This window comes from Ursus arctos, unplaced genomic scaffold (assembly GCF_023065955.2).
Source record: "Ursus arctos isolate Adak ecotype North America unplaced genomic scaffold, UrsArc2.0 scaffold_12, whole genome shotgun sequence".
Taxonomy (NCBI): domain Eukaryota; kingdom Metazoa; phylum Chordata; class Mammalia; order Carnivora; family Ursidae; genus Ursus; species Ursus arctos.
The window spans coordinates 73,727,841-73,750,750 of NW_026622786.1; the positions used below are offsets into that span (position 1 = coordinate 73,727,841).

Consider the following 22,910-nt stretch of genomic DNA (forward strand, 5'->3'; position numbering starts at 1 on the left):
GGAGCGAGCTGGGCCGGTCGCTGTCCATGGTGCTGCGGGGAGGGGGGAGCCAGATCTCCCCATCCACCAACATCCTCCGCTGGGGCCCCTGCCCCAGAGTATGAGCTTACCTGTTCCTACCGCTTGTGACTCAATTCTGCCACCCCATCTAGAAAGGGGAAATAGGGAACAAACGGGCATTTTGGGGGGATCCAGTATCCCCCAGGGCTAGGGTAACGATAGGGTTGGGGACAGTCTTACTGCACACCTGTGGTGTGATTGTTGGTAGTATCTCTGCTCACTCTCAAAAGAGTCCTAGTTGGATGATAAATTATGCGCTTCCCGGCCATAGGGTTTTGCTCCAAAGACCTCTTCTACCCATTTCTCTGCTCTGTCCTGGGGGTTTGGTATGTTCTGGGGTGTGCACGTCATGTATGTGTGTTTGCAGGATAAGGGATTGTCCTTCCTGTGCTAGGCTGATCTGGAATAAGTGTTTGGGAGCCCCAGGCCCCTTGGGATCCTGCTGAAGCCCAGACCTACTCCAGGGAATCCAGTCCTCTTCTCCACCAATTCAAATCCTGCTTTCCATTCAAACAGTGCTCTTTTTCAAGCCTGGGCTTCCCTTGCCCTCCTACAGCCTTGGCTGGGCAGGCCTTTCCTTGGTTTTGATGTCACAGTATGGTAGGGCCTCCAGGTTGGCCATGTGTATACTTATGGTAGCTTCTCTGACCTCTCTGCTGATTCTCCCTTCTTCAGTAGATTCTATTTTCCTCCTACCCCTAGCTGTGGGTATTACTTCTCACCCTTTGCTCACTGTGTACTCCCCTCTGGGCATTCTCTTTCCTTTCTGTACCCCATTTTTCCCTTCAGGGTACACATAAAAATCTTGCCCACTCACATTGCTCTCCTGGGCTCCACTGAATCTGCTTACCTGCCCAACGCCTCTATGTGGGAATTGGAGTATTATGTCAGACTCATCGCATCTAAGATGGGACTCATCTTCCCCTTAAGCCAGTGTTTTCCTCTGGGACCTCAAGCTTTGCTGATGGTGCTTCTCAGTCTCCACCCTTCCTGTAAATCACTTTGGATTCTGTTTTTTCTTCTCCCCAACTGTGTTCCATCAGTAACTCTAGGCAACCTGAAGACTTCTCATGACTCCTGGCCGGCCACCCCTTTCCTTTTCCTGTCTGCATTATCTGAAGCAGTACAGCCTTCTTATCTGCCTTTTGACTCTTCTTCCTTCTGTCAGACTTTCTTCTGAGTCTGCACTCGGTGTCAGATTGATCTCTGTAAAACATTACATCTAAGTCATGTCAGATTTCACTCCCTATGGGATTAAAGCCAAGCTTCTTAGCCCTGCATTCAGAGCCCTTCATTGGCTGTTCCCAGCCTACCTTTCTGCCTTCCCTGCCACAATTGTACTTACCTCCTGTTCTAGCTCTATTCACCATCCTGCGAACATGGCACTTTCTCTCTAGAACTTCCCAGGTAGTTCCCACCTCTTTCCTGCCAGCTCTACCTCTCCAAATCCCACCTGTCTTTTTGAAGTACTCTGCAATGTTCTTCCCAATGTGTCTTTTCTGATCTCCCTATCCCGAAGCATTCAATCTTGCAGAACAACCAGAATATTTTATCTTTAACTTTCAGTGCCTTGGGTGGTCCATAGACTAGCAACATGGATTATCACCTGAGACCTTGTTAGAAATGCAGTATCTCAGGTTCCGCCTGGGACCCATTGCACTGAGGTCTGTATTTCAACAAGATCCCCAAGTGATTGGTGTGACTATTCAAGTTTGAGGGTGCATTCATGAAGGGTAGGATTTTGCTTCTGTTTGGGAATGGCCTTCAGCCAGGACTGGTGGTGTTCTCAAGTGCCAAGTCTGGCAGCCCCCACCAGGTGACAGGTGCCACATCTGGCCAGATCCCATGAGCTACGGGAAAGGATGAATGGTTGAGATGGTTGAGAAGCATGCGTACTTTGTCTGGACCCCTCCCACCTGGAATCTATTCCCCCCAAGGCCCCAGAGCTCAAGCTCTGTAAATCTGACTCCAGAAAGCACTCTAGCAACACAAGGAGGAATCAATTAATCCATGAAAAACTAGTTATCAAGCAGATAGCAGAACTCCTTCCTCTTCACAAAACACACATTGGTGGAAATGACTGTTATTTTAACGTATGTTTTGAAAAGAAAAATATGTATTTTAGTTTTTCTTTGGGATAACATCAATATAGTTTCTAAAGTGGAAACTTAGAAAAACACAATATGTTGCATGAAGAAAATAAAGATGACTCACAAGTCTACTATCCAACTATAAATACTGTTAATTTAATATTTGTTTGAGATCATCATTCATTCATTCAACACATTTTTACAGAGCCCTACTATGGGGCAGACCTATGCCAGGCCCTGGAGGTTCAGGGTGAAGACATGGTGTCTGTGTTTAGGCAGCTCACAGCGAGGGGCTGGGGTGTGGGAGACCAAATTGGGAATAGAAGTATATGAGTTTCCTAGGGCAGCTATAACAAAGTACCACAGACCTGGTTGCCGAAAACAACAGAAACTTATCCTTTCACGTTCTGGAGGCTAAAAGTTGGAGACCAAAGTGTGAGCAGGCTCGGTTCCTTCTGACGGAGATGCTGTTCCATGGCTCTCTCCTAGCTTCTGGTGACAGCTGGCAATCCTTGGCATTCTTTAATCTGTTGCCGCTCACTCCAAACTCTGCCTCCATCGTCCCATGGCATTCTCCCTGTGTGTCTGTGTCTTCACATAGCTGTATTCTTATAAGGACACCAGTCATGTTAGATTAGGGGCCACCTTACTCCAGCATGGCCTCAACGAATCACGTCTGCAATGACCCTCTTCCAAACAAGGTCATATTCTGAGGTACTGGGGTTACTACCTCAACATATCTTTTGGGGGGGGGCACAATTCACATAATAGGCAGGGACAGTACAGAGTCTGGGAGAGCATGACAGGGGACTCACTTTGTCTGGGAAGACTCTTCTAGAAAATTACATTGCACCTGGGGCCGAGCAATGAGTAGGGATGGGCCAGGCAAACGGGGCACAGCAGATAAAGACAGGGCCTCAGGACATGAGGGTGGGGAGGCTGGAGAAGAGCACTCCAGGCAGACAAGAGAGACACAGGGTGCTTTTGAGGAATGGGGTGAAGGCGAATCCAGTTGGAATACAGAAGAGGGGCAAGAGCATGGGATGAGCTGGGTCACTGGGCTTATGGGACTTGGTGTGAGGGGTTTTTACTTTATCCTGAAGGAAGTGGGGAACTATGGGAAGCTGTCATACAGGAGTGATTCATTCTGCTTTGTGAGCTATCTCCTCACGAAACTGAGCTGTCTGAAGCTGTGTGGTTCCTCTCTATCCCCCGTTCTGAGGGAAGACACATGGCCATGTCCTCAGGAGCCCCCTGGCTGAGAGAAGACACATGGCAGCCCGGGCTGAGGAATTGAAGGCCTGGCCATGCCTCCAGCAGCCCCCAGGCCAAGTCGGGAGAACAAGCCCTGCCCTCCGCAACCTTGATCTGAGCAGGACACAGGGTTCAACCAGCTCTGGGTCTCTCTTGCCCTTCGGTGTCCTGAGTCCTTGGAGCTGGGGACACAGATTTGAGCCTGGCCACCCCACCTTGTGCCCTGCCATGAGGCCTGTGTCCGAGAATGGGTCCAGAGCAAGCACATGACCCATGGAGGTCCCTGAGGCCAGAGGTGTGGATGCTGAGGGAGGCCAGGGGCTAGGTTTAGCAGGGACCATCTTCTTACTACCTTGCTTCCCCTCCAAGAATGTCAGGCTATTGCCTTTCTATTCAGGAACCAGCCTGGTGCTCAATCCATCCCTTACCACACCCTCAGAGGGCCACCTCTTTACTGTGTGTGAAGGGGAGGGCCCCCCTGCCCCAGGCTGCTTGTCCTCCCTTGCCTGGGCTGGGTGGGCCAGGCTGGGTGGAGGAGAAGTGGGTCAGCTCCGTAGCCATGGTGACAGCCACTGCTCCCTGCCAGCCTTCTCATCTCCTCACCACAAACCTCACCGAGGAGCTCTTTTGTCCGACCCTCAGGGATGGGGGCCGGGAGGGTGGTACTGGGGGCTGGAGGGGGTATGAGTGTGTGTGTACTCAAGCTCACACAAGCACCTGCTCAGAGCTGGTGTGTGTGCCCCAGCCAACAGAACCCAAGATCCAGGTAAGACACTTCCCGCTTCCCTGCCCACTGAAGGGCTGGGCTCTTCCCGCCTCTCCGGGCTGGGCAAGGGCCAAGGAGGGGTGTGTGTGTGTGGGTGTGCGTGGGTGGGTACACATATGTGAGTCTGCAAACGCCTGTGGCTGTCCGTGTGGCGGCTTCCGTGTGCCTTTGTCTTGGGGGTGCTGTGTACGTGTGTGATTATGTCTTTACGTGTATGTCATCTGTCTGGGTCTGTAGGGTGTGTGATCACACATTTGAGATTGAGTGCCTTATGTCTCTCCCTGTGTGTGTAGCGTTGTGTGTGTGTCTAGCTGGGGGTCACATAATCAGGAGGGGAGCTGGCATGGTGCTCTCCATGCAAGCTGGGTGTGCGCCCTCAGCCCAGCCTACCTCTCCCACCAGGTGCCAGCCCTGTCACCCGCCCATCTTTTCCTGAGAGGGGAAAGGAGAGGCCAGAAAAAAGAGCACCCCTTTCCCCTTCTCTGAATGCAGACATGGGCCTCTGACACGGGTACGGATTGGGATGGGAGGTGTGGTGGGCAGCCCCGGTGCTGGGTTAAGTTGATTCAGGGGTCTCAAATGCCAGACCCAGCATCCAGTGAGGGGCCAGGAGTTGAGATGCTGGCAGAGAAGAGGACAGTCTCATGTGCCAGCTCCCACCTCAACTGAGGCACAGGGACCCGGATCCCACGCTATCCTGGGCTCTGGGTGGAAGCAGCCCGGGCCGGACGGAGAGGTGATCCTGGTGGTCTCTGAGCCTTCCATGGTTGCGTCTGATGTGCAATCCAGACCAATAAACACGGACACCCATACAGTCCTTCACTGTTGGCAAAGGCACCATTATGAGTAGTAACAGTGTAGTTGCCCAGCTGAGCATTTAGCCGGTCACCAACCTTTGTTTTGCAACATCTCTATTAACCCTGAGTCAGGCATTATTATCACTCAAGAGATGAGGCAGGGCTCAATTCCAGGACCCTGAGATCACGACTTGACCCGACCCGAAGGCAGACGCTTAACTGACTGAACCACCCAGGTGCCCCTCAAGCCTGTGTTTTTAATCACAGTGTTTTCCTGCTCCTCGTTATACCCACCTGACACCCAGTCCACCTGGAGAGTGGGGCTGGGTCCAGGTGGCAAGTGGACTCATCACATAGAAGAGGAGACGGAAGTTCAGAGAAGCTGAATGACTTGCTCAGGGTCCCATGGCTGGGGGTGGACCCAGGAGTGCCCCCCACCCCCACCCTGCTGGGCACATCACTGAGTCTGGGGAGGGAGGCGGACCCTATCAGTCAGGGGGAGGACGGAAGAAGGAAGAATGGGGTCTAGAGCTCCTTAGCAGTTGCACCTCTGTGTGTCCCTCATGTGTTAAAAGTTTTAACGTTGTGGGTGGAGTTCAGTAACAGCCGTTTGACATTAAAGTGCCAAAAGGCAGATTAGGAGACCCAGGAGTTGGGATGGTTTTACAAAGTAGGAGACAGAATCAGAGAGTTTGAATGATCTGCTCAACATCACACAGCTATCTGTGAAGTCTGTCTTTTTACACCACAAGCAACAGGAAGCTTTTAAGGACAGATGTTTTCGATGCCCTTCCTCTAAATGCCCCTCTTTCCTTCCAGACTCTTATCACATCATCTCCTCCTGGGAGCTACCCTGATTGCCTTCACCTGCTTTCCTGAAAACGGGTGTCTGGGCGGAAGTTAACTGAAGCCTCGTGTAAATGCCCTAGGGGTGTGCTGTTGGGAGGGGCACAGCCCCCTGTGATGTGGAACACCACGCTCAGACTCATAAGTTTGGTGAGTTTGGGTTTTCTTCAAAGTGGGGAGGAAGCACCTGCCAGGTGATGTGGGACCTGAGAGTTAGGAGACTTGAGTCAGAGCTCTGGTTTTGTCACCAACGTTCTATGTGACCCTGGGTGTGTCTCTTTCCCATCCTGGGTCTTGAGGTCCCACTCTGCAAGATGAAAGACTCAGGCTGGAATAGGGATGGCAACACTATTTTAAATCATGAGCCAGTTCTCCACCAACTGGTTGAGAGGAATTCTGAGGTTAAATCTGGCCTTGATGGGAGACAGATGGATCAGGGATATCTGTTGTGGGTCGATCTACCAGTCCATCACCCTGTGACAGATTCCTTGCTCTCTCCTGTTGAAAGGGTGGGTAGCTGGGTTTATCCTGGGCTTTCAGATGGCCTCACTGATGCTCAAAAAAGGCTGATCTGGTTAGACACATGGTCAAAGGGACCAAGGGGCTGGGTAGCCTGGCAGAGCCCTGAGACCCCTGTGGTCAGGATTCAAGAGATGGTTTGGAGAGCCCTTAGGGTACTGAGACTCCAGGGCGAAAGCCAAATAGCCACGGCTGGAAAGAAAACACTAGCCTCCTTCCTTGAGGGGCTTGGAAGGTCTGTGCTGGCATGGAGCTTTGGCAGGAGTGGGAACGGTAGTCCTTGTCGCTGGATGGAAATCCGAGCCGTAGTAGCAGGTGCTGCTGTGGTAGTTGTGGAGTCAGCAGAGAGAACTCCAGGGCGAGGGCCCGTGACCTGGTAGGGAAGGGTTCCCTTCCTTGGGGAGCCATGAACTGGGCTGGGAAAGGGACAGTCAGCTCAGAGGCAGGGAATTGTTGAAGTGACTTTTGTAGGAAGGATGTAGTTCATTTAGCAATCTTTCACAACTACCAGTATGGGGGAGTGCTGTGTTCTGTGCCTTGCCGGCCCCTCACCATTCTACCCCCATCTCTGCCTGCTGCCTCTTTCCCTGTAGTGTCATGGCTCAGGGCCATAACTGGGCCCTGTGGTGTCACTGTGAGGAGGACTTCCTCCTCATAGAGGCCAGGTGACCAGCTCTGTCTCCTTGTCTCACTGCTCTTGAGCTAGACCAGCTGTCCGAGAAGCACCGGGAGCCCCAGTTCTGGGCCTGCCAATGCAGCCTGTGTTCACAGGATCTGCTCTCTAGCTAAAACAGCTTCTGGAGATCACCTAGTCCAGCCGCCGCGTTTTACGCACAGATGAGGAAACCAAGGCCCAGAGAAAGCGACACAAGGACTCTGTATACGTTCTAATCCCACTTTCTGATGCTTCCTTCTCCCAGGCCGCCCAACCCAGCGCTCCTGTACCCTTGGCTCCTCCTGTCCCCTTGAGGGTGGCCTGTCTGGCGGGGCCCTCTGAAGCATTCATCAGCCCTCCAGGCCCCCTGGGTGATCCCTGGGTGGTTAAAGATGAGGAAGTAGTTCCAGATGGTGCTGAGTCCTGGATGTCAAACCATCTGCTTGTCAATGTCATTCATTATTCATGAGGAGACATGAGCCCCTGGGTTGGTGGGGTCAGGAATTTTGTCCCATACCTTCCTCCCTTCTCAGCCCCTGGGAGGGGATACTTGAGCTTCCTGGAGACTGTGCTGGGGAAGCACTTGCTTCTCCCGCTATGGTCTGGATGGGTTTCTCCTGCCCCTCACGTGCTCATGCCAGCTGTGAAACCTGGCCCAGAGAGCTTTTTCTCATCAGAGATCTTTTTTTTTTTTTGAAGGGTTTTCAAAAAGCCAGAGACCCAGGGCGAAGGCTGAATGGGAGGGATGGGCCCACACCTTTGGGTGAGCTCTGGGTTGGAGGAACAGGAGCTGCCGAGTGTGTCTGCATCTTTTTTTTTTTTTTTTTTAAGATTTTATTTATTTTGAGGGACGCCTGGGTGGCTCAGCCGCTTAAGCATCTGCCTTCCACTCAGGTCATGATCCCAGGGTCCTGGGATCAAGTCCCGCATTGGGCCTGCTTCTCCCTCTGCCTCTGCCTGCCACTCCCCCTGCTTGTGCTCTCTTGCTTGCTCTCTTTCTCTCTCTGACAAATAAATAAATAAAAGATTTTTAAAAGATTTTATTTATTTGATATTTTATTTATTTTGAGAGAGAAGGGGGGGGTAGAAGCAGAGAAAAAGAGAGAATCTCAAGCAGACTCCCTGCCGAGCTAGGAGCCGGGGAACAGGGGGCTCAGTCCCACAACGCTGAGATCATAACCTGAGGCAAAACCCAGAGTAGGACACTTAACTGACTGAGCCACCCAGGTGCCCCTATGTCTGCCTCTTTGTGGGAAAAGGAGACCTGGGTTCGAGTCAAGATGTTGCCATTTCTTAGCTGAGTAGGATGGGCAAAGCCCTGACGTTTTGGAGACTCAAGTTTCTCATCGGTGACGTGGAGATTACCACACACCTAACAGAAATTAACGAGTAAATTAGATTTACATTGTAAGCCCTCTCCCACTAGCCACCAAAAGACCATGCAGGTACCCAAAACAGCACAGAGACTGGCACTAGAATTGGAAACTAAAGAGAAGAGATCATCATAGGCCCAAGTCCAGGGGGACTTTCCATTGGCTGCAAGGTTAATGGGGGATGGATGGAGAAATATAATCCGGAACTCTGCACATGTCACAGGGTGAGCAAAAACAGCCCAGACAACCACAAAGGAGGGAGAACACAGCTTTGACTCATCCCCACTGTCTGCCCCAATTTGCCTGGTTGGCAGGAGCCGCTCTGACCAGGAGGCCAAGCAGCTACCATTAGCAGCTATCTGGGGACTAAATCCTCTAGAGTGGCCCCTTCCCTTCTCCCTCTTTCTCCTCCACCCACCCACATACTTCAACTCTGCCCTTTTGAAAAGTCAGATTCCCTCAGGGTGACAGGCCTGAGGGCAGAGGGGCAAGCAGAGTGATCAGACACCTGGGATGGGGAGCTGCCCTGGGAAGAGCTCTGTACCTGGGGACAGAGCTAGGAAGGGCTGTAGGCCCTTGAGCCTGCCGGAGCACCGCTTTTCCTATACTCTGAGCACAGGACACCCGCTGCTGCATTGGACTTTCAGCCAAGTTGTAGAGGCCGACAGCTGGAGATCCCATCTCTGTGCAAAACCGAGCCATAGACGCCTGCTTCCTGGCCCCCCTCACTCCCCTAGAGTGGCTCCCAGTGCCCTCTGTCTTCCCTCACACTCATCAGATTTAATTTTGAATTACACAGTCAGTGACTTACCGTCTGTCTCTCCTCCTGGGCTGGAGGCTCTAGGAGGGCAGGACCACGTCAGCCTGGCTCACTGCCGTATCCTTGGCACTCAGCCTAGGCCTTGGAATTTGGGGTGCTTAACTATTTGTTGAATGCAGCTTTGGAAAGGAATTTGGCGATATTTTCCAAGAATCAAAGAAATGTTTCTGTGCTCAGTATCAGGTGGGATACTTTTGGGTGTAATGGAGATCACTGATTCCAACTTGCATAAGCACATTATCTCCCATAACTGGATCGGCCAGAGAAAGACAGGCTCCAGGGTGGCCTGAGGTCCTTCCTATTGCTCTGCGGCAGAGACACTGGCTTCCTCCTGGGACCGGGCCCTCTCTAGGGGGAAGGGTCTTGGAAGAAGGGGGGAGGGAGAACCCCACCTCTCCGATAAGCATGAAATCCAAATCTTCCCCTTAAGTCAGATCAGGCCAACGGAGTCATAGGCCTGCCCTCAGAGCAGTGCTAGTTACCAAGGGGAGTACCACTCCAGGATGGGCTTGAACTAATGGGATGGGTGGTGCCTGACCAAAGCAACGCTCTGTCAGGAAGCAGGAAGGGAGAGCGGATGTGGGGAGGCTCCCAGCAGTCTCTGCACCCAGGCCAGTCACTCTGTTTGTGGGAATCAATCCTAAGGAAATAAGCAGATCAAAGCGGTATAGAAAGATGTTTATTGCAGAGATGTTTAAAAGGCAGGAGAGAGGGAAAGAAGCCGGACCTGATCTGAGAGGTCACTGTATTGAAATCGCTAAGTCAATTATGTTACCTCTATACAATGGGATATTAGCGTGGTATTAAAACAGGTATATCACGTATTAAAACATGCTAATGACATTGGGAGATGCTTGTGATCTGGTGTCAAATGAAAAAATACCAGGATGTAAAATTGTATTTGCAGTATGAGCTCAATTATCTTTTAAAATGCATAGGAAAGACCCTGGGAGGGAATCAGGTTAAAACAGCTCCAGCGGCTGCCACTCTGCAGTGTGCTTAACGGAGACTTGTACCCGCTCCTTTATACGTCTCTGTGCTGTGCCCATTAGCAGGAGGTCCCCTTCCGTCGTCCCCCCAGGCTGGGGCCGCTTTTGCTCTCCTCGTTCTTATTATTGGCTATGAAAGTAATCACAGCTACTGATACTTACTCCGTGCCTGACACTGCTCTGGGCGCCTCCACGTGCTCTAATTTAATCCTTACGACAGTCCGATGAGGTAAGTGTTTCTCTTTCTCATTTTGCTGAGGTGTTCACTGAAACCCCAAGGTGCTTGGTCACAAGATCCCACAGCCAGTGCGGAGAGGCCTTTGGAGTTCAAGAGTGGGCTGAAAGACTCCACAGCCTCTGCCTTTACTGCCAAACCAGGTCACTTGCCGGGACAGCCAAGTGCTAATGAGAACAGTACCATTCATTGAGCCAGACCCTGTGTACACTCTTGACTTTTATTTATTCAGTGAATCCTCAAAGCCTCAGAGAGGCCAAGTGACCGACCCAAGGTCACACAGCTAGGGAGTGGCAGGCTGCAGGAGAGTGGCTCCAGGGCCTGACGTGGGACCCCTTTGTCTCCTGCCTTCCCCCCCAGGGTTGCCTGAGGCCTTGCCGCCCCTCAGACCATGTTTAACGGGGAGCCGGGTCCGGCCTCGGCTGCGGCCTCCAGGAATGTGGTTCGGAGCTCCAGCATCAGTGGTGAAATCTGCGGCTCCCAGCAGCCTGGCGGGGGGACCGGGACCACCACAGCCAAGAAGCGGCGCAGCAGCCTTGGGGCCAAGATGGTGGCCATCGTGGGCCTGACGCAGTGGAGCAAGAGCACGCTCCAGCTGCCCCAGTCTGGTGAGAGGGCGTGGGACACCGGGAGGGGCTGGGTTGGGGCACCTTGCAATGACAGGACACCCAGGGAATGTCCTCACAGCCACCAATATTCCTGTAGCATGTACCGTATACCACGTGCTGTTCCGGGTCCGGTCCCCGTCCTGCCTCATGGAATCCCCACAAAGTCCGTGAGGCAGATACTGAAGCACAGAGACGGGGGAGTAAGATGCCGCAAACTACATAGCTAGTGGGTTGCCGGAACCTGAATTCAAAGCCCAGCAGCCGGGCCCTGGGTTCATGCTCCCAGGCTTTACCCTCTGCTGCCCCCGTGCACAGACTTACGGTATACATCGTCACGGGTTCTTCATTAACCAGCCGTCACTCCCCGGTGCTGTGCTAAGTGACACAGCGTCACAGACACACATCCACAGGGTTCAGTCTCACCTGTGTTCTCTGAGTTTCCCAAGTGCAAACAGCCACACGAATGTAGTGACAGTGCCGCATATACGTTACAAGTCACAAGAGAGACGCACACACCTTGCGTTGTCCTATCAATAGTGTGCTCCGTTGCTCAGGTAAGCCGCCCCTACTGCCACGAAAGCACATTACAGCCATTCACGCTGTTCGTGGTCACAACAAAGGCAGCCATGCAAATCACACAAGCACAGCCCTCTGAGAGCTAACGCACAGACCCAGACGACAGAAGCATAGTTACGCACATGCACACACAACGGCCCCTGGTCACAGAAGCACGGTGCGCCCCTCTCTGCACATACCTCGTGAACCCAGGTTCACACACATCTTAAAAGCTACATCTGGAAAAACGTATTTTCTCAGACACCTAGTTTTGGAATGCCAGTTATGCTCAGACTGGTGGGTGACCCACTTTGTCACACACAGTCACACTGGACCCCACATCACAGAGGAGCCAGCCCTACCCCACCCCGCCAAGACCTCCTCACTTTGTGGCATCAGCCCAGACACCAGCTGGTTTTGTTTTAAAATCTCTTCCTGCTTATTTTGTTCAGAGTAACAACTTCCCCAGGAAACCTTCAAATAGGGCAGCTGGATGGGGGCGGTGAGGGGGCGGGGGCGCCGGAGGATCCAGAGAGAATGCTCATCAAGACTCCCAGTTGGGGCTGAGGGTGGGAGACTTTTCCAGGCCTTAAAATAGATTTTTACAAAGCCCTTCACAGGAGCACGTGGGATGGTCTTTTCCAGCAATCAAGCTGCGATGCGGTTTCTGGCTCAGGGTAACGCTGGATGGGGAGGGGGCTGGAGGTTATCCGTGCCTCAGAATGGGCATGGCCTCCGTAAGTATGCAATTTAGGCCTGGCACTAGGGAGTCAAAGAGATATGGATCCAGGAGTTGGGCTGGTGCAGGACCAAGGGGTGGGATTAAGTTTAGGGGATTAAGATTGTGTTGAAGAGGTATTGGACCCCAGGAGTGTGGCTTCAGGAGACCCAGCCCTATTGATCTCCAGCTGAATCCAGCCGATTCAGCTTCAGACCCAAAGGCTTCTTCATGCCCAGGAGATTTGGACAGACAGTCTTCCAAGACCAGGGCCGAGGTCTGAGTCGCAGGGAGACATCCCGGCGGTCGGCCTGGGACTGTCCACCTACCCAGACGCCACAGTCAGCAGGCAGGGATTGGAGTAGACCCCAAGAAGACCTCAAGCCTCAAGGGCAGATGAATGACAATAGGGCTTCAGGGTCACTTGTGTCCGTAGTATGCAAGGTAACAGTGGAAGGCCTGAGGCCTGAGCCAGGGGAACAGCCCGGATGCCCTTTTAACTGAAAGTCTCTGTGAATCATCCAGTCTCTGAATGTGAGAGCAGGGAGGGCCCCTTGGGGTCATCTAGTCCGATATACTCATTTTATCGATGAGGCATCTGAGCCTGGAGAGGAGAAGGCACTTTCCTGGAGAACAACTTCAAGTTGGCCTCTCGAGCCACACACTGTCATTTGTTACTTGGGTGACTCAGGCAAGTTACTTCACTTCTTTGAGCCTGCTTCCTTGATTGTGGAATATGGACAGTGATACTTGCCTTGCGGAGTTGTCCAGGGAATTACATGAGACAGGGTATGCAAAGGCACCCAGCCTCGTGCTTGGCACATAGTACATACTTGGTAAATTGTCAGTGTTATTGTTGGCCATGGTCACACAGTAGGACCAAATAAGAAGTGAGTTCCCTAGCCCCCACAGCTCTGCCCGGTGCTTGTAGCATACTCCTCTTCCGTCTATAATTCTTTCTCCCATTTCCCCCCCAGCCTTGAGGTTGCCAGTGTCCCAGCTTGGAGTCCCATCCTGGCCCCAGAGGGATGTATGGGCTGACTCACCATGGGCACTGGCCTGGGAAACGGCTCTGTTCCTGCTAGGATCCCTGCAGGGCTGGGCTGTGTGAAGTCGGGACCCAATCTTTTGAGCTCTATTTCTGCCCCTCTAGGGGCTTCCCTCCTCCTGGTCTGTCCATACTCTCTATTGGCTCCAGCCCCACCCATCTCCTCCTCTTTGTTTCAAAGCCTCTGTCCTAGTTCAGGCCCTGTGATATCCAGCCTGGACTATTGCCCCAGCCTCCTCTCTAGTTCCCCTGCCTCATGCCTGCCCCTTCCAGTTTATTCCTCACATTTAACTCAAGTGGCCTTCCAGAAATGCACCCTGAAACTTTAAAGTTTAGTTCTGGCTCTGTAACTACCCTTGAGACCCTGGGAAAGTCACATTCCCACTGGGTCTCAATTTCCTCTTCTGTAAAATGGAGCCATAAAGACCATCTCCCAGCTTCCTTCTAGAGCTAACATTCTCTAAGTTGTGGGAGCAATGATGAGGGTAGGGTCAGAGCTTTGGGGTCCCAGAACGTAGGTGGGTTCTGGCCTGGCCTTAGGGTGGACCATTCCGGCCTCTGCCCAAATGGAGCTCTTCTTTTCAGTACCAGGGACAGCAGCTCTTCCCACCTGAGCTCTGGGCTCTGGGCTCTGGGCTCTGGGCTCTGGGGAGAGGGCTCAGGACCATTCCCGGAGACACCATGGAGAGTGCTGCCGAAGGCTCTGCCTCTCCCTTGTATGTGGTGGGACAGATGGGATGGTTCGTGGAGTCTTTCAGTCTCCAGGCACTACAGAATTATTGCAAGCAACTTGGCCCAGTTCTCTAGAGAGCAAGAGCCTACATAAGGTTACTCCCAGATCGACAGAGTTCAGACTGGACAAGCATGAAACTAGTAGATGAATTTTCTCTGAGGCTGGAAGAACTTTCTCCCCACCCAGAAGATATGGAACTTAATCTCTGCTGAATCACCTCTCAAACCAATGTGGACTTGATGGAGACGAGTGAAAAGTAGGCCGTCAACAGATCAGAAGAGTGTGGGCCTGGGGTCTGGCCCCAGCTGTGTGAGCACGTGCACCTCAGGTTCCCCATCTGTGAAATGGCAGTGGGGGGGCTAGCAAGGCGTCTCTAATACTTCAGGATTCTCTGACACCCCTACCCAGGGGCTGGCAGTGGGTTGGGTAGGTCAAAGAAGGTAAATTTGTTCCCAAGTGTGTCTAGAAGAAGAGGGTTGGGGCCATGGGGTGGTGAGGCTCTGGCTTCAGCTCAGGGTGTGTGTTGTTGGGGGGGTGGGTATGGGGAGAGGGTAAAGTGTAGCTCCCACAGGCCTATCTGTCTCCTAACTGGTTTGAGGGAAGGTGACATTTAGGAGCCAGGGACGGGACGAGCCCCCGACACTCACTGTCATTGCCCAGTCCTCTGTGTGGTGGGTCACACACCGTGTCTGAGTTTGTGTGATCAAGCGGATGGGTTCAATCAGGTGTTATGGTATGACGGTCACACGTATGTGGCAGAGCATGTCATGTGTATGTATGACTAAGACCTGGCAGGTCTTTGTGACCATGTGCTCGTTATATGAACATGCGTGAGCAGGTGTGGGGATGACTGTACTCATATATGTGATGGTTAGCACTCATGTGTAGCTGCTTATGCCTGTGTGAAAGAAATATGTATCAGCTGAAGTGACTGTGTGTGTGTGAGAGAGAGACAGAGACAGAGAGAAACAGACTGACAGACATATCACTGGTCTCATTGACCACTGGATAGCAGCTATTCTAATACCCCAGAAGCTGGGCTGGTTTCAGAGAAGACATTCCTCCTCACCACCAGCCCATCCCCACTCCCAGTCCCCCCCCATCCCATCCACTGGTGATACCAGCCCTCTCAGCCTTCCCTCCCCTGGTGGGACTTCCTGAAACATAAGTAGAACGAAGCAGGGAGACTAAAGGCCCCCTTTTCTCAGGCTGGCATTTGAACAACTCCCCAACCCACCATCGGGTGTGGCCTGGAGAGGGGGTTGCCAGCATAACCAACGCCCCCCTTCCCACTGCTCTTGGAGGCTGCGCTGCCCACCCCACTCCTAGCCTCCCCAGCCCCGTTGGCAATTCCACTCTTAATTTGCCCAGGCCTCTAACCAGTGGCTCCTTTGGCACAGTCCTTATGTGATGCCACTTCCCTCCCTATCAAGCTCTTCAGTCAGTGAAGCTTCACCAGGGGAAGGCCCCACAAACCTTCAATTCAACCCGTCTTCTGCTCCCCCCACCCCCAGGAGGAGAGGGTGTCTAGGGGGACCTTGCTGCAATGCTGAGGAGGTTGCCATGGAAACGCAGGCAGGATGGTGCAGCTGCTAGGAGAGGCAAAGTGCCCCATGTTCCCTGCAAGGCTCCAGCAGGAGGCTGGGGTGAGGTAGAGGGCCCTCCAAACAAGAGGTACAGAGACACGGAGTGAGCTCTCACCATGTGGCTTCTGGGTTCTTCTGCAGACCTCTCTCTCAAAGCCAAGGTCAGTTCAGGTCCACCCAGTGGTCCCTCTCAGTCTTGCTTCCCTAACGGCCTCTCCACCCCCCTACATTTAGACCCACTTGAGAATGCGGGTTAGCTTGAGAGTGGCCAGGCTTCCCATGGGGGTTTCTTATTGGGCCTATGAAGGTATCACAGAGGTGGAGCGTGCGGTCCGGGTGTGATAGGGTTCATGAGGGTACCTGGAAGAGGGAAAGCAAATCTGGGAATGCCAGAAAAGGCAACCTCTCCAGAAGGGAAAGGAACACTTCATCATTTGGGGCAAGGGTTGGAATTGAGTTGGGAAGGTGGTCATCAGGGAGCCTGGCAGGGATGAGGGTGAGCGCTGCAGGGCTGGGCTCCACCTGATGACTCCCACTGTCCTGACTCCAGCCATCTTTCTAGTCTTTGTCCCTGTCACTGTGCAGACGGGCTCAGCAGTGCCCCTGCCTCCAGTCCGAGCCCTGCCCGGTCTGCCCCCTCCCATGAGGTGACCTTGGCAGCACTGGCACAGAAGCCTCATCAGTGACCTGACCTTGTTCCCTTTCTCTGTTTTCGGGGGTCCCAGAAGGGGCCACCAAGAAGCTGCGTAGCAACATCCGGCGGAGCACGGAGACGGGCATCGCGGTGGAGATGCGGAGTCGGGTCACGCGCCAGGGCAGCCGGGAGTCCACGGATGGGAGCACCAACAGCAACAGCTCCGAGGGCACGTGCGTGCAGCCCACGCCCCCTGTGGTCCCCACCCTCCTGCGTGGTCCCCTAGTCCCAGAGTTGGGGGCAGGGTGGGGGAATCTTCAGTCTGGGTTTTGGGGCTGGATGTCTGGGTTCCTCTGCATCCCTGCCTTCCATGCACATCTGCTGCCTGCACCCCAGTCTTCTTGCTCCAGGCTGCTGTTTCCCATCCAAATACCCCAGTGGCCCCGGGGGCAGGGCATCCCGTCTACGTTTCAGGCCTCCCACCCTCAGGCACCTACACACTGCCCTGCTCCAGATGAGAGGGTTCCAGAGGAAAATGTGGACCCCAAATCCTTTTCAATCTGAAACCATTATTAAGGCTTAGGTGAATGGAGTTTTCACAAGTGGTCTTGCATGGAGCTTAGAGAAGGAGGTTGGACTGGATTGGTGTTTTTCAAACTGTGGTTGGTGAATCAGGCAGGAAGTAAAATCAGTTTAGTGGGTCAAAACCAGCATCAGGGAAAGAAATAGAAATTTCAAACATATCCTGTGGCGTGAGGATGAGTTACCTTGTGAATTTCTGTTTTGGTTTTTTAATGTATGGATGCACAGAGGTCTATGATGTTACATGTATTTTTTCCATTGCATGGGGGTTGCAGTCAAAATTTTTAAAGTCACTGGGTTAGATAATCGCTCAGTCCCTCCCAAATCTATGAAGCCTGTTATACGACTAAGATTTTCTGGTTTGGCTTCATCAAGGCCCATTGGTTGCTGGGCCTTGTGGCTGTATTATTTAGGGTTCTGTGATCTTGCGTCTCACTACTGTGCTCAGCTCCATGAATGCAGACGGCCATTGGCATTTACTGTGTCCTACCGTATGCAGGACGTCCCTGGGTACTTCAGACAGGTGCTTCTAACTCCGGCATCTGCCAGCCACCATCAGACCAAAAATAGTGTCTCATTTAACACGGAGGGATGTCGGCACTACCATGATCTCCGTGTTCCGAGTGGGGAGACTGAGGCCCAGAAGGAGGGTGAGGTACCCTACCCAAGGTCATAGCTGTTCAGTGGTGGAGTCAGGGTTTGAATTAAGGCCATTTGACTCCACCACCTTTGTTCACAACCTCTACACTCTCTAGACCAAGCTCCCAAAATTCTGTGACCTTGAGAGTCGGTGACCTTATTTAACCTCAGGTTTTCCTCAGAGTGCAGGCTGAGGCTATTGCTAATGGCCAGTAAGAGTGGGTGGGCCTCGACGCCCCTTCCCACAAAGTAGAGGCCAGCCTGGTTGGGGAAATTCAGGCTCTCTTTGACAAGCATATGCCACCCGTCTTTCTCCCTGCCTGTCACTGGCCAAGGAAGACTCACAGCCAAACTTTCCAACAGGGAGTCGTTCTAGGACAGTCCCATCTCCAGGCCAGACGCTCGGGCTGTTCTAGGAGTTCTTAGAACTTTGGTCCATTGTAGCCCCTGAGCAGACCCAGGTCAGCCCTCCCTCACTGGTCCTTTCTCTGCTGGCCAGCCCCAGAACATCTGGCCTTGAGTGCACGAGGAGGGGCCCTTCCCTCGATGTTCACAGCAGCAACGTCATAACTACCATTTTATTGTTTCCTGCTTGTCTGGAACCTCTCACGGCCCAATCCCCACCATAACCCTGGGAGTTGGGCATCGTCTCTGTTTTGCAGTCAAGGCAAGTCTCTCACGTCTCGGAGCCTCTGTCTTCTCATCTGTAAAACTGAAGCAGAGCCGCTGTCGCACAGGATGGCCGCGTGGATGAAATGAACATGACGCGAGCCGCGCGTTTAGTGCCCTGCTGGCGCCGGGCCAGCTCTCGAGCCCTGTCAGTGTCACTCGCTACTCTTTCCAGGCCCCCACAACCAGGGACCACCCACCATCCCTCGCCTTTTATCTCAACCCTGTAATTGTGTTATTTTGGTCTCGGTTGCTGTTTTGGGCACCACCTCACGTTATTGACTTGCATTTCAAACATATGGTCAACTGAACCTCAGTTCTTGGAACTTGCTCCAGGCTTTGCCATTTCTGGCCTATGTTTCTGGTTCTATCCCCTGGGGAGGACACAGGTGTCCAGCAAGCCCTACCCTTTACGGGTCACCTTAGAAAATCCTGGTGCTTGAGGATTAGATAACATTATTATGTTTATTATTTCTCAAGGGACATCAGAGTATTTTTCTTTAACGTGAACAGATGAAGAGTTCTGTTTGTCCCCAGCTAAAGCAGTGCACTGATGCTATGGAGAGGGGAAACTGAGGCACAGAGGGGCATGGCCCAGTGTCCGTGGGGCAGAGCCACTGCATCTCACCATCCAGACCACCTCATGTACCCCTCTGCGTCTTCCTCCAGGTTCATTTTCCCCACTACCCGGCTTGGGGCTGAAAGCCAGTTCAGTGATTTCCTGGATGGGCTGGGGCCGGCCCAGATTGTGGGGCGACAGACATTGGCGACGCCACCGATGGGTGAGTCTTCCCGAGAGCCGAGTGAGTGGGGTGATGGCGGCCACGCCGCAGAAGGGGGGAGCTCCGGGGGGGCCCCCCCATGCAATGCTAGCTGCAGAGAGGAGCCCTCAGTCTGGCTTTTGCAGCAGGGAGAAGGCGTCAGCTGGGCCCTCCGCAGTCCCTCCCTCATCAGAGAGGGCAGGGGTTCCAGCTTTGCTCTGCCGGCTACCCCCGCAGCGGCTTTACAGCACGTTCCGCCCTTGCCTCACCACACACCCGCCCCCCCACCCTCCCACCGCCAGCTGCGCGCCTGGCAGCACCGAGTGTCTGCTCCGTGTAAAATGCTGAACCAAAGTCGTCACAGCACTGATGTTCAGTGAGTCTGTGCTACCCCTGGTGCTTTGTGTGACCTTGGGCAAGTCACTCCCCTTCTTTGAGCCTCCATTTCCTCATCTGTAAAATGGGAATAAGAATCCCTGCCTTAGTCCTATTCGATGCTTTGAATGAAGTGTTTCATTTACTCCTGAGGAACTGTGTCTTATTGGACTTGTTACTTCTACCTGCCTGGCACCTAAAAGCCTTTTAAATAATTTTCTCATCCCCCTTCCCTGCAGCTGGGACCTATTTCCTGGAGTCTCTACTTGGTCCTCTGAGCTGCACTCTGGCTGCCTCCCACCTCCCTCCCTCTCTCCCTCTGTCTTAGATACTGGCTGTGTTGGCTTTAGGGGGCTCCTCCCAGGAACTCGCTTCCCCAGAGATGCCCCCTTGCCTCTCTCCCTTCCCCATCAGTCTGACCTGAGCAGTCTGCCCCAGGCATCTGGACTCAGTCCTCATTGGAACAGCGTTTGACCTTTGACCTCACAGAGCATGAGGAAGCGGGGCTCAGACAGTGCCCTGCTGTGAGCCATGCAGTGGAGCTGGCTTTCTCTCCCAGGGCAGTCCTCTTCCCAGGCACTGCTCCGTTTTCCTCAGACGGGCTGCCACAGGAACCACAGGAGCCATGGTCTGCAGAGACCCTCAGAGAGTGAGCACCAGCTCTCCTCTGGCCCTGGGGTTGGGTTTGGCTAATTCTCAGATCTGACTCACAGGCTCTTAAGGGCCTGGGGAGTCTGCTTTTCCCAACCCTAGGCCCGGCCACAGGCTGGGAGGCAGTGAGAGGAGCCAGCCACCTCCACAAGGCTTTTGTGCCTTCCCAGCCTAGAACACTTGTGTGTGGTGCCTCCTGGTGTCGAGACATGGGAAGGACAGGCTTGCCTTTGCTCCTCTCCTTAGGGATGTTACAGTGAGACCTTCCCCTTCCCTCCCCCAGGGCGAGGTCAGAAATAGATAGAGGGAGGGCGAGGACTTCCAGGATGTTTCCTGAAAGTAATAAATCCCCATCTTCCCAAGTATGCAAATAAAACAATTGCATGATAGCTCAGAGGATCTAAAATGGGTGGCTGAACCCAAAGTCTGGCCAATTTTAATTCCTCTGCATGAGGCTTAGGATTCTGCACTCCTTTGAAGGGTGCTCCCAGTGACTAATGCATAATTTCAAATTCCGCGAACCGACGATGAACAAAGCTAAGAGTTCTAGAAATAACTGACATGACTTGCTACAGAACTTGCCTCAGCAAGGTAATCGTTTGTGGGAGTGCAGTGAGGAGTTCTCGGTTCTCTGTTCCCAGGAAATCTGGCCTTCCCTGCGTCCTCCGCCAGGGTGCGAGCTGGCCCTCGTTCCCAGGCAGTGCCTCCTGTCCCACTCAGGCTGCTATCTCGGCATCTCTTCAAACTGAGACGCTGTAAATATTTGTTTGATGTGTATTTAGGGGAGTGGTTGAGGGCTGCTCTTCTGCTCCCCCCAAGTTAACCAGACTTACCTGGGAGTTTGGCAGCCATTCCTTGCTACCCAAGCGTACCCCTGAGGGTCATGCCCTCACCCTTGCCCCGGGGGGCCTATCAAAGTATTTCTCAGCTGCTTTCAACAGGCCTCTTAAGAGCAAGTCTGGCGCCAGCAGTCTTCGGCATGTTCTGTCCTTTCCAGCCCTGTAGCGCCCTCTGCAGACTGTTCTCTGCACAGCAACTAGCCGGCCCGCCCCTGGGTCTGCCTCTGCCTGGACTGTCCCTCTTCTCCCTTGCAGGGGACGTGCACATTGCCATCATGGACCGGAGTGGCCAGCTGGAGGTGGAAGTGATTGAGGCTCGGGGCCTGACCCCAAAACCAGGCTCCAAATCCCTCCCAGGTGAGGCGGAGCAGTGGGGAGAGGGGTTTTGGATATGGGGTCCTACGAGGCAGGGGTATGCAGCTGAGCTCCGGGTTTAGTGTGTTCTCAGCTGCCCCTTGGCCTAGATCAGTATTCTCAACCCTGGAGTCATGGCTTGTCTGGAAGGCCAGTGGGCAGGGTTGGGGGAGGGGGAAGGACGAGTCAGTGTTTGAGTCTGTCTTTTCTACTGCTGTCCACTGGTCAGCTCATCCCACTCACCTTGCTCACCTCCAGGACCAGCTGGAAGTTAGGGGATGGAGCAGGCCATAGCAGTCTCTCCTGGGCCCCTCCCCAGCATGCTCTCTCCCATCCCTCAGCCACCTATATCAAGGTTTACCTGCTTGAGAACGGGGCCTGCTTGGCCAAAAAGAAGACAAAGGTGGCCAAGAAGACCTGTGACCCCCTGTACCAGCAGGCGCTGCTCTTTGATGAGGGGCCCCAGGGCAAGGTGCTGCAGGTGAGTGTGATGGGTCCCTGGGGCAGGGCGACTCCCAAAAACTTCTAGTTGTAATTTAAAATCTCTTTCACATTTGATGTGTCCTGTGCCCAGGCACCATCCCAGATGCATTAATGCACTCGACCCGTTTGTTTTCACAGCCCAGTGAGGGGTTACTGCCCCTGGCTGATTCATAAAGAAGCCAGAGTTCGGGGGGTTAAGTCCCCTGCCTCCCCAGTTTGCTCAGCTGGAGGTAGAAGCAGCGTCTGACCGCTGCCTTCTCTTTCCGCCTGGTGCTAATGCTTTATTGCCCATCAGCTCCGTGCCAGGCTCTGGGCAAAGTACTTTCCAATCCTGACCTCCTTTCATCCTCCAGACGATGCTGGAAAGTAGGTATGATTTTCCCCATCTTGCAGTCTCAGAAAGGTGAAGTGACTCACTTAAGGTGTCAGCTAGTGACTTGCGGAACCAAGGTGACCCAGGCCAAGGTGACCCCACCCCAACTCCAAGGGAGTGCAGTGCCCTTCACAACAGTCCCGGGGGGGAGAGGGGGGATCATCACGCCCATTCACAGATGAAGCACCGGAGTGGTACGCAAGAGGCTGAGTGGGGGCTGGTCTCTGGGTTCAGTCCTGGGTTCAAGTTCCAGCTCCATCATGGACTGTGGGGATTGTATTGTGAAGCGTCAAAGAGAGACGCACACGGAGGGCCTCACTGAGTGGCTGGCCCACAGACAGCTGCTCTTGAGTATTAGCAGTGGTGGTTGTGGCTGATGGCCTTGCCTGAGGACACGTGGGTGGCAGAGGAAGAGGCCTGAGCCAGGGGCTGCCTGGGCTGTGTGATTGCTCACCTAGGGCTGTTCCTCCGGGCTGAGGTGGTTGCGTGGCAAGAGCCCTTGGGGTCACAAATGGCCAGGATTGTAGAACCCTAGGGTTCTGTGGGGCTGGGGGGGATTCTCGGTGTCTGTTTTCATGTATGTGTATATTAGGATTCCATTTTGAGAAAAGGATCCACTGATAAAAATATGTTTGAAAATCACCAAGCTAATCTCTTCCCCTCTTCCAGTTTTCTGGATGGGAACACAGGGCCAGTGAGGGCCAGGGGTCTCCCCTAAACTCCGCCGTGAGCCAGCAGCAGACTAGGAGCTGTGACTCAGGTCCCAGACTCTCAGTCTGCTCCTTAATGGGGAAGGCTGTCATCTGGGATGCTGCGAAACTCTGGAGGTCAGATCCACGTTCTGAGCCCAGTTCTGCCACCAATTACTGTGCATCTTTGGGTTAGTTAATTAGTCTCT

General features: G+C 53.3%; 1 protein-coding gene across 1 annotated transcript in view; it reads left to right on the forward strand.

The window, feature by feature from the left end:
- The window catches only part of RIMS3 (regulating synaptic membrane exocytosis 3), a 39,190-nt gene that overhangs the window by 9,964 nt on the left and 6,316 nt on the right, over positions 1–22,910 (forward strand). The window contains exons 2-7 of the mRNA XM_026498383.4: positions 5,787–5,963; positions 10,765–11,012; positions 16,378–16,519; positions 18,846–18,958; positions 21,058–21,159; positions 21,498–21,637. Coding sequence (XP_026354168.1) covers positions 10,796–11,012; positions 16,378–16,519; positions 18,846–18,958; positions 21,058–21,159; positions 21,498–21,637 — 714 coding nt within the window. The 5' untranslated portion in view covers positions 5,787–5,963; positions 10,765–10,795. The remainder of the gene's footprint in view (positions 1–5,786; positions 5,964–10,764; positions 11,013–16,377; positions 16,520–18,845; positions 18,959–21,057; positions 21,160–21,497; positions 21,638–22,910) is intronic.